The 12439-nt window shown below is 40.4% G+C and overlaps 1 protein-coding gene across 1 annotated transcript; it reads left to right on the forward strand.

Annotated features, from left to right (window-relative positions):
- Positions 1-7352: 7352 nt before the first annotated feature.
- LOC118748380 lies at positions 7353-12170 on the forward strand. The gene has a single exon (XM_036482750.1). It carries the CDS (start codon positions 7353-7355, stop codon positions 12168-12170), a length of 4818 nt encoding a protein of 1605 aa, XP_036338643.1.
- The last annotated feature ends 269 nt before the right edge of the window (positions 12171-12439 follow it).

The raw sequence follows: 12439 nt of genomic DNA on the forward strand, positions 1-12439 counted from the left end.
TTAGTCTGTCTGCTGAACAAATTCCTTTCACGACTTTGGGACGCGGAGCTCTGAGGAAGGTATTACTTACGTCTTTCGCGCACTCGGTAAAACAGCGGGGATTTCATTATTTTGAAAAGAAGAATTTTTAATTACAATCTGACTGCTCGGATACTCGTTATGGTATTTACGCAGCAGACTGATCCCTACATACAGACTTTTGGTGTAAGCTTTTGATTTTAAAACGCTTTTGAAGCTACCCATCCCATAAATTTTATCAGCTTTGATTTTGCAATTTCGTCGTTTACACTTTTGGGTCCCTGGGTAGATCTTTTCTTACTTGTTTTCTTGCGTTGATTATCCCGCTCCATCACTCATTAATATATAAGTTGTTCGCTTCTACAATCTGCGATAATGTGATTGAGGAACGGAGGTACCAGAACCTTATCGACTGACAGTATACCTCGATTGACGATTTGGGCGGTTGTTTTTCGGGTAAAAGTTATTGTTTTGTATTTGGGTCATTGTTAAGGCAGGATTATTCTCCCGTGTGGTATGTTTTAATCGTGGCTGACTTATCACCTGAGGAAGTTAATTGATCGACGGTTTCGCGAGACTGTATTGCCCATGAAAGGCAAGCATTAGGGCTGTTCAGGATCTTGTGCATATACTCTTACATTTGCATATTCGTTGCATTTGCAAATTCACAATAATAAAATGCACACGGTTGCCATGGCAGCAAGGATAAAATTTGCAAATGCAACTCCAACTGCCATGTCCACAACATTGTGAACAGCCCTATTGTGTTTTGAGCGGAAGTGAGGGCTCTGTAGTTCCCAGGCTAACGTCAGACGCTTCTTTTAATTTTGAGCTTCATTCTACTTAATGGATAATTATTCCGACTATGTAGTACAAATTTATTTATTTTATTGTTTCGATCGAGCCATTCGGTACTCCACTTGGAGGGAAATAACAAAATTACATACATAAGTTCATTGTATGAACATACAGAAGTTTGTTCTAGATCTGTTTTAAGTTAAGAGATTGAAAGAAGAAATGAGAAGCAAAGCAACGATTTTCTTTGATTCTTTAATTTCAGTGTATATTTTTTTTAAATGCTAAATTAACTGCTTCGTACTATCCTAATTGCTCCAAAAAAAAATTAAAGTTCATAATGCTGTATATAAATATTATATTAAAAAATTACACAGGTTTACAAATAAAAAAAAAAAAATATTTCTCTATTCTCTATTATAACCTCTATATCACTATGTTATTCGACGCGCTGAATGCGAATCCGCGGTCAGTTAACCTCCATGCTGTCAGGTTCGAGGTCATTTGACGGACAAATAAGGAAAAATTTATGGAATAAAAATAAAAATTTATATACATATGTGCATACATAGGTTTTTGTTGTCGCTGAATCCCTTGGTTCTTCAAGGTCATCTAAAGGTCATGCCAAGGCACTCTCTAATTCAAATTCAGAAGAATTGTATTGAATTTTCAGGTTTATTCAAGACTTTTGCCCTACTTGACCTTCAAATAACCTCGAACCTGGCGTGGTGGATGCTAACGGCCCTCGGATTCGCATTCAACGCGTCGTATAACATAGGGATATAGAGGTTTGCTTCAATATGCAGAAACTGTTTTTGTTTTTGTAAACCTATTTAATTCATCATCGGTTTTATGATTAAAAAAAACCAATATTGAAGTCTGTGCTTGATTTTTGATGATTTAAATAAACTATTTTTAGATAAGCGTAACAAAATATCGTATAACATACAATAATTAACTTTAAATGAAATGCAGATATGAAAAAAATAAAGATTGCATTAATAAATACGGCAAATATTTTAAAAAGCTACAGAAAGTCTTCGTTTTCTTTTAGCTTTTGAATTTCATAGAGAAGGACTCCATAGCATGTTCTTCAGCTGCTTAGCGTTGAAACCTTGAAATAACTTTGAGTGTAGTTCTGCTCTAAGGATCTGAAATCAATATTTAGGCCTTAAACTAAAAGCTCGTAAAACGATAGCTAGTCTGGAAACTTGTAACCTAGAAAATTAATTACTAAGGGCCGTTTTCTCAAGTAACCTTTAAAATTTATCTACCTTAAAGTTGCTAAAGAAAAATGCTCTCAGAGTATCTATCGAACCAAGGAAAAGGTTTCTTAAACTTCGAAAGCATGGTACAACTTGCTTAGCAAAATAACTAACAGCTGATTGTTAAAAATTGCATATAAGTTATATCACTTGATTTCTGACATTTGATTCATTATATCATTGGTTTGGTTCGTTCTAATACGGCCACCATCAATGAGCATCGAACAAACATTAACTGTCTAAGTTTGTATGAAAAATACTTCTCAGTTTTTGTTTAGGGCATAACCTAGTAAGAGACACTGTTGAATTGCGCCGGATACAATCAGCCCAATTCTTAATACTCCCGGAGAGTTTGTTCTCTAGGAATTGGTTTCTCCCGAAAAAGAAATCCTTCAATAATTAATTACCAGCGAGTAGAATTTTCCCCGAAATTCGAACTTCGAGCTGTTTGACACTTTTTTGAGAGCTCAGCTCCGCCATTTAATATAGAAAGTCCTCAGGGAATTTTTATTCATGATAGGAGGAAAGGGAAAAGATAGAAAATTCCCAGGGAGTTTCTGTTCAGAATCGGCCTGAATGTGAACCGTCGCGATTCCGAGCGACGCATCGCACCATGCATCCTAGAATGTCAGGGTATTGCTATCTGATCAGGCGACGTCGACCTCGAAATTTTTATGTACGCCCTGTCACCAGCTGCCCGGCAGGATATCTCCCTGAAATAGGTGCGCTCCTCAGATGTTAAAATCGTATGGTAATCGGTGACTTTAACGCGAACCACGATCTTTGGCATTCAAGCGTGTTGAATGATCGTAGGGGAATACACCTGGTTGAGCAGATAGACGATTCGATATTCTGCAGAATGAACAACGACGCACCCACCAGGAGTATGGGCTGATGCTGTAGCGGACCTGACCCTTCAATTGCCCGCCATATATTTTGCTTGATTAAATATTCCCTGAAATATGACTTCTTGTATTTTGGAAAAGTTAAATAGTTTTTTTTTTCTTCTGTAAATTTGGTTATGTGTGCAGAAGCTCACGCTATGAGGGAAAATTTTATTGTACTACCCATTTGGGAGTGGCCCAGTCGGACAAGTTGGCTAGATCTTCTCTCTAATTAGCCCAGGTGAGTCCGGCTTTATTACATATGGGCTATGCAGACCATCTTCTATTAGTCTGTTTGATAGAATTATTCTCCAGCCAGAGTGATCAAGATGATATGGGATTAGCCGCTATTGAAATTGCCATTGTCCAGTTCATCTGCCACACAATTTCCTGAAATACCTGTTTATCAGAGCCATGGCAGCAGATTCAGAATACAGGTTCCTAGAAAAAAAAATCCTAATGATTTTCTAAAATTCTGCAGTGTCTTAGTGCTCTTAAGTTCACTTCAATGAACGATGATCAAAGATAAGTAGACTTCAGTGATATTAGCGCGAACTAATCTAAGCAAGATCTATGGCTCTAGTGGCGCAAGCGACCGAGAGGACGCTTAGGTAAAAAACAGATTTTCGAATGCCGCAACCATGAGTGACCGACGGAAGTATGGACATCCACGAACACAATGGATAAGCCAAGCTCAGAAAGACCTGTCTGCACTGTTTGGAAATATATATGTATGTAAGTACCAACCGCCTCGACCTAATTTGTAAAGTGTTTGGACCACGACTCAAGTCAACTACGGGGTCTAAAGCCACACGCAGTAGTAAGGAGAATATTTTCTCGAATCCAGAAATCCTGCTGATGGTTTTTCAAGGAACAGAACTAGTGAGAAGTGTAAAATAAGTGCCTCGATGTTTATGGATGTATGTATGAAGGTGCTTAGACAAGATTATAGCCCGCCAATGTATTGCGAAAGAAATATGCATACATACAAACAAATGTAGCGATTAATGGTCGTCATAGAGGAATGGGCTTGGGTTACTAAACACCTTTGGGGATGTACTTATATATACATGTGTATACATATGTACATGAGAATTCCCCCTACTTTTGTAGGTATGTACATACGTATGTATGATCTTTTATTATTTCGCCTGAGGATTCCCCTGCAGCGGTTCTTATCAGTCAACGCTCAGAAAACACTTCGATCTGTCTGCTTTTTTTAATCTCATTTAAGAAACATACATACTTAGGTATTTAGTATATGCATACGTACTTCTTTCTATATGGGTATGTACAAGCATAAAATTATAATTCATAGTGCACCTTAAAAACATTCCGCTTTCATCACATTCTCATTTTGCTGCAATCCGCCAAATTTAGCGGTACTTTTTTGCGATCATCAAGGTTTTCGTATAAATAGTGCTTACAAGCGCTGATTGAAATCATTCAGCCGCACAACATTCAGCTAATTAAAACTCAATTCTTAAACACAAATCTTCTCAGTTTGCAATAAACACTTGGAAAAATGTTCGGCAAAAACTTCTTCGGCATTCTGATCTTGGCTGTTATAGCTCTGATGGCACAACTGACATGCGCTGAGCCTGAGCCGTTCGTCGATCGCAACTTGAATCGCCGTAATGGTGGCGCTCAACGCCCAATACAAGTACCCGGCACGCCACCATTTAATCCGCACGATCGCACCTATACTGGAGGTCAAAAGCGTTGGGGTAATTAGCGCATGGGTATGGATTTAGAGGAGGTCTTCTTCGGAGCATGAAATTAATTTATATGGCAATTTTTTTAAGAATATGTATGTATATATATTGAATAATAAAAGTGTACTTATGTTAGTTAAAGTAATATAAAACTTAATTTTTTTAATACTTTTCTTCAATTTCACATAATATTAAACAAGAGCCTTTAATTGCCTTCAAAATTTAAATAAGCAATCTACGCCTGCCCGAACTCATGGCATGCGTGATCGAATTGAATAAAATTACAGCAGTTGTCCCTCAAAACAATTCAAATTGGCGAAGCGCACTCGCTATCGAATGCCATGATCTCATAATCAAACTTCGATCCTACCGGCGTTTATGGATCTAAGTACAATTGAAGTCTGTGTTCACGAATGTCTTCTCAGAAGGACTAATGGGGTTACAAAAAATATCATATCGGATAGCCAGACAGCGTTAAGAGCATTTGACTCTTGTCAAAGCAAGTTGACAAACTAGGAAGTAGAAAAAACTAGGAGCCAATACAGAGAAACGTTTTGGTGAGCTCCGGGCCATGAAGGTTTCGATGGCAAGGAAAGGGCTGACACTCTAGCCAAATGTGGTGCTCAAAGGAGTCTGATCGGTCCTCGGCCTTGTAGAATGGACTACTCTCCGTTCCTTAATAATTTCCTAAGATTTATAAAGGGGTCAAGAAAGGCTCAAGCTTGAGGTCCTGGGTTCCCAATTAACACTCCACTCGCATCGCCTCGATACAGCCTCACACTCAATAAGCTGATCTAATGGTTCCCTTTAGCGGAGAGCGACAGGGAACTTCTGAGCAGTGCTCTGGGAGGATGCCTATGATATTCCTTATTTTCACCCCCTTCCACCATTTAGGCATTGGCTTGGCGAAGTCCTATTGTACTATTTCAGTGTTATTCTCTCATTCCTATTGTTTCCGTTCATGGTAAACCCTTACCTGGTCATGTTTGGGCCTACTTTCTTTGCTAGGTGATCGGCTGACTCATTTCTTTATATTCCTCCGTGACCTGATACTCACGGGGGATTAGGAAAGTAGTATTAATTAAACTTGGACTAATTAAGAAAAAGCTTAGTCTATTTAACGACCACTAAATATGAGTTCACTGATCCTACCGTGCAAATACAAGCGAACTACTGAATAGGCACATAATATTCACTAACATTTTTAATCTTAGGCCTTTCAGAAGCTCTCAAATGTCTCTTTATTTTCCACCATTTTCAGCATCCCGACATAGAACGAAAGCACACGCTGGGAAACCTCCGTGTCAAAACGAGTCCGGTTACAATCGTAAGCTTGAATTGAAAGAGCCTAACAAATGCTTGTCGAAGCAATTTCTCTTGGGGTGATACAGTTACACTCACTCCACAAACGCTCTGCTTTGAAGCGACAAGGCATACCGATTTGCCAGGCCCAAACTGCCTTCTTGATCTCAAAGTAAAGTTTGATAAGGTTGCTAGTTGTTTGTTATTGAAGCTGCACCTTGGTCATCTTTACGGGAGCTACTCTTCCAACCATAGAATCGTCAAGCTCAACTAACGGTAGGCCCAGGTAACGAGCTGTTTTGATGGGTTCGATTCAATGCGAAAGGGGCCTTAGTTGAGTTGTTTCCAGGGCGTCGTGAAAAGAGTTGGTTATATCACTTTCCTTCTCACAATGCATATGCAACTCTCAATTTCTTCGAAATGCTATGGTCTTAGTTCTTGGCAGAAAAAACTGATATGACAAAAAGTGTTCTGACCACCCTAAGCCCGATTTCTAGGCGAGCGTCACTTGAGAAATACCTTGAGAATATGAGTGAGAAAAGAGGTAAGTTAGATGTTGACAGCCAGAGAATTCCATCAGAAAATAATACACCAATCGAATGGTTTCAAAACCGAGGCTAACACTTTCAGAGACGTCCGCAGTAGGTACGCTGGTTAATGTCGACATAGTTGGCGCGTTATACTGGCGACTCCACCTACATAAAACTCTGACAGAAAGCGTATTGGACTTTACTAGGCCCGAAATTCGATTCCTATGGTCACCGTTCTGGAAACACTTGACCTAAAAGCATTTAGCCAAGGAACCTCGCGAGATTTCTTAAATAAACTCTGTTATTAAATAAGAAAAGTCGACATATTAATATTGCATTGGCTTTATTCAACAGGGTATTAATTTTCGCTTGCATTCTTTTATGCATAGCGTGCACTTTATGCCTTTTAGTGTTTTCTTATAGCCAAATAATTTGGCATGTGTCAAGTTACATATAAGACATTGTTGATTAATGCACGCAAATGAAAGTAGACGCAAAATGTGGAATATGCTTATGTCAACAAAAACGTGGGAATAAAGCATTTGCATTAATTATGCTTATGTAAAGCAAAACGTGGGAATAAAGCCTTTACAATAATTTTGCTTACTATCCAAAGTTTTTATGCCCTTATTATTTAGCTACGTAAGCATTTAGTTTGTATAAAAACGTAATCATTAATTCAATAAAGATCACTTGAAAGCAATCAAGCAAACAACAGTGTTCGAACTTGGCGTAATCGCTATTATTCTGAACATTCTGGTGACCCCTGTGAAAGGACATTCAGCTTAAACAAGGCCAGTGCAGCAGTTTAAGGAGCCACAAAACTAATCTAAAAGAAGAAAAATGGATCGTTTCGAGGATTTGGCCAGACAACAAAGAGAAACGGGCGGCAATATCGAATCAATTGTCCGAAACTTTAAAAAGGACCCGCAATCCAGGAAGCAGTCAATCAGCTATTACGAAGAGCGATTAAGAAGACTGGACAGCGAGTGGTCGAAGTTTGAAACAACTGACAACAAACTTCGACTGCTTGAAAACCCCCAGCTGGATCACGACTACTTTACAAAGGACTACTATAACAATATAATGGAAATTGTAAATCAGTACAAGGAGATTTTCGAGTCCGCAGTGCTCCAATTGGCTCAAACCCCGACGAGAGAATTGCGCTTAACAACTAATGAAGGAAGTACGCACCAACATGATGCTTCAGCTTCAAAAGTCAACACAGAAGCACGGCATGATACTGGAACCACACAGGCAACTTCCAACGAGTACACGAAACTAGTCCGCAGACAAGGGGTAATGATGGCCTCGTTGCGACGGTTACTGAACGACAACGTTTCACCACAATGTGTTCCAACAATTAATAAACTGTGGGAAAATATAGAAGACATTCACTTCAGGATATATGAGATGTTCGACAACCCAACCGAGCATGGCTACAAGGTCGATAACTTCATTTCACTTGAGGAAAAGGTATGGAGTACTTTGCAAGCAGCTAATAGTGACTCCCATACTGAGCAATCTTCAAACCAACTTCCGATTAAACTGCAATCCATTTCACTGCCGAAGATAATAATTCCAAAATTCGATGGCACCTATTTAAAATGGCAAGAATTTCATGACCTATTCCCGCAACTGGTAATAAATCAACCTCTTTCAAAAGTTCAGAAAATGTGGTACTTGAAAACTCACCTAGTGGGGGAGGCTGGAAATTTAATTAAACATTTCGCATCAACAGGAGAGAATTTTGATGCAGCTTGGTTCATGCTTCTGGAGCGTTACAACAACAAACGCTTGCTGGTGAGCAAGTTAGTACATGAGCTAACTACTACATCTGGAAGCACATCAATGGACAATGTCAAAAAACTGCATGACACAACACAAGAATGTCTATTAGCATTGCAAAATTTGCAGATAGACACATCAACATGGGATCCACTTCTGCTCCCCCTTCTACTAAAGAAACTGGATCAACCGACTCGTTTGCGGTACGAACAATCATTATCAAAGCCACGGGAGGTACAAACACTCAAGGAATTCCTGCAATTTCTGGAGAAACACTTTCAATCCATGGAAGCGATGGGTGTCAAAGACAAATCTACAAGCTCAACTGCAAAGGTGTGCACTTCAGTCACATCCAAAGGTCATAGGAATGACACTTGCAGCATGTGCAAAAAAGGAAAACATCCATTATTTTCTTGCAAGGAATTTTTACAACAGTCTCCATCGGCACGCTTTCAGTTCATACAAGGGCAGAAATATTGCCACAATTGCCTAAAACCAGGACATGGTTCTAAAAATTGTATATTAAGAAACTGTCTGAAATGCAACAAAAAACACAACACGCTGTTACATTTCGAGGATTCAAAAAGGGATGTGAGCAAAGACATTACATCAGTAGCCACTCCAACACAAGGCAACGAATCGCAAAGTACTACACCATCCAGGACCAAATCAACGCCATCAAAAGACGAAGCAGCGTCACTTACCACCGCAAAGCACACAAAGTCAAACACGTATGTACTACTCAGCACTGCCATGGTGAAAGTTAGAGGAATCGGAACAGAAGTGCAGTGTCGGGCAATTCTCGATTCAGGCTCACAAGTTAATTTTGTGACTGAACGATTGGTTAAACGTCTTGGCATCTCAACTAAACCATCATCAATCTCCATTAGTGGCATCGGGTCAAGGAGCACTAAGATACAGCATCGAGTCAATGTGGCGCTACAGTCTCGGATCAACAACTTTACAACGCGGCTAGAGGCAGCGGTATTGCCTCAAATTATATCCCCGCAGCCGTCGCAAGAAATCAAGATCGACGAATGGCAAATTCCTGAGAACATCATGTTAGCCGATCCATCATTCAATCGTCCTGACAAAATTGATATATTGTTGGGGGCGGAATTCTACAACCAACTGATGGCAGCAGGGCAAATCAAACTGTCAGATGACCTACCCATTCTGCAAAATACAGTGCTGGGATGGATCATCGCGGGAAAAGTTGGTGGCAACTACATCTCAAATGCAATATGTGGAATCTGTACCAACGATGACATCAACTTAGATGCAGCCATTGCTCGATTATGGGAACTTGAGGACGTGGCAACTGTAAGAAAACAACATTCGGTAGCAGAAAAACAGTGCGAAGCTCATTTCGCACAACATACACTCATCAATGAAAATGGGAGATTCATGGTAAGGCTACCATTTCATGAAAATCCGGAGGCCTTAGGGGAATCCTATGGGATGGCATATAATCGATTCCTGGCCTTAGAACGTCGACTGGCAAAATCGCTCCAGACAAAGAATCAATATGTACAATTTATGGAGGAATATGAGAACTTGGGGCACATGACGCAAGTGGATATTGATTCCATCAGTAAACCTAGGTACTTCATTCCTCACCATTGCATTGTGAGACCTGAAAGCCGCACTACAAAATTACGTGTGGTGTTCGACGCATCAGCAAAATCGTCTACTGGCATGTCTTTGAATGACCTCATGTATACCGGACCCACTGTTCAGAGCGAGCTTTTCACCATTTTACTTCGCTTCCGTTTGCCCAGGTTCGTCTTCACCACAGATGTAGAAAAAATGTATCGACAGATGCTCATTCAACCGGACGAACGCAAATTCCAACTTATCATCTGGCGAAAGGATTCAAGCCTACCAATAAAGCATTATCAGCTAAATACAATCACATATGGGACAAGATCTGCTCCATATTTAGCCACCAAATGTTTGCAGAAAATTGCAAAAGAAAATGCATTACAATATCCTCTTGGCGCTCAGTTTCTGCAGGACAATTTTTATGTAGATGACGGAATCGGTGGGTCAGACAGCTTAACCACGACGATGGAAATCCAACAGCAACTGATACACATCTTAAAACAACGTGGTCTTAACCTAAGAAAATGGTGCGCCAATCACTCACAATTACTGCAAAATGTTAGCAGGGAGGAACAAGAAGTTGACATAGACTTTGACAATGACATCAAGCAAACTATTAAAACTTTGGGGTTAACATGGATGCCTAAGATGGATCGATTCTGCGTAAAGGTATGCCTAGGAAGCTGCAGTCTTGCAACTAAACGCTCAGTCAGCGCCGATCTTGCAAGGCTATTCGATCCTTTGGGGATACTAGCACCAATTGTAGTCATGGCAAAAATGTTTATTCAAGATCTCTGGCAACTGAAGCTGACATGGGATGAAGCATTACCAGCCGATTTGAATGAGAGATGGACAACATTTCGAAATGATTTGCAAAAATTGGACAACTTGCAAGTTTCACGGCACGTGTTTGAAGGATACATCCCAGCAAAAATTCAAATTCATGTCTTCTCCGACGCATCAGAAAAGGCATATGGTGCTGCGATTTACATTAGATACGAGCTGGATGAGGGACGAGTACAAGTGAGGCTGCTCTGTGCAAAATCTCGTGTGGCACCCTTGAAACGGCAAAATATTCCTCGGCTTGAGCTCTGTGCATCAGTACTGGGTGCTCAACTAACTACAAGGGTCAAATCAGACCTTAAGCTAGACGATGTGGCTACATACTTTTGGACTGATTCACAAATCGTGTTGGCATGGATTAACTCATCCTCAGCATCATACCAAACATTTGTGGCAAACCGTATAGCTGTTATTCATGAGCACACTACCGCTGAACAATGGCGGCATATAAGCTCAAAAGACAACCCAGCTGACATTCTATCACGAGGACTGCCGCCGGGGAGACTGGAAACCTGCAATATGTGGTTTTATGGGCCAACAATCTTGCTTGGTAAAGAAGACACTTGGCCTTCAAAGTATTCCAAGGCATTATCAGTAATCGACGAAGGTATCAACATAGAACGGAAAGGGGTGACATCAGTCGCTGTTGCAACCACTGGACATGAAGGAAGCGTACTTTATAGCATTCGACACAATGGCTCTTTCAAAACATTACAAAGAGTGACAGGCTACATGCTGAGATTTATCAACCAGGCCAGAAACCAATCGCGGGAGTCAGACATTCCCTTGACCGTACACGAATTGGAAAAAGCGCTTGTGGTAATCGTTCGTACAATGCAGCAATCGGACTTTGAGGAAGAGCTTCAGCACCTCAAAAAATACAACGAAGTACGCAAAAACAGTTCTTTCCGCAGCCTGTCACCGTTTCTAGACAATAATAGTATCATCCGAGTTGGAGGGCGTCTACAAGCATCAGAACTTGCATACGATGCCAAACACCCTATGCTAATTCCACATAACAATTCACTCGCCAAATTATTAGTACAAATGATCCATAAAGAAAACCGTCATTGTGGACCTCAAGCGCTCTTAGCTTACACAAGGCAAAGATTTTGGCCTATAAAGGGAAAATTGCTGACACGATCAATTGTGCTCAACTGCGTAAGATGCACCAAGGCTAAGCCAAAACTAATGAGTCAAATTATGGGGAACTTGCCTTCAACAAGAGTAACTCCAGCAAGACCATTCATCAACTCAGGCGTGGACTTCTGCGGGCCATTTTGGGTTCACTTCAAGATAAGGGGAAAGAAACCACAAAAGGCTTATGTAGCGGTATTTTGCTGTTTTGCCACAAAGGCAGTGCATTTGGAATTAGTCAGCGACTTAACGACGGATGCGTTTATTGGTGCCTTAAACGATTTATAAGCCGAAGAGGACATTGTCAAAATTTATATTGTGACAACGCAACCAATTTTGTAGGCGCGAAAAACCAGCTTTGTGAACTTACTGACGTTGTTTGTGGAAACTCGTCACGAGAATCAATAGTAAAGCAGTGCAGCGGAAAGGGAATAACATTTCATTTTATACCTCCTAGGACTCCACATTTTGGCGGTTTATGGGAAGCAGCGGTAAAATCAGCTAAGCATCTACTAATAAGAAGCACCTCGACAGCGTCCTTAACGTATGAAGAATTG

Source organism: Rhagoletis pomonella, unplaced genomic scaffold (assembly GCF_013731165.1).
Source record: "Rhagoletis pomonella isolate Grant_MI unplaced genomic scaffold, Rhpom_1.0 Rhpom_scaffold_00013, whole genome shotgun sequence".
Taxonomy (NCBI): domain Eukaryota; kingdom Metazoa; phylum Arthropoda; class Insecta; order Diptera; family Tephritidae; genus Rhagoletis; species Rhagoletis pomonella.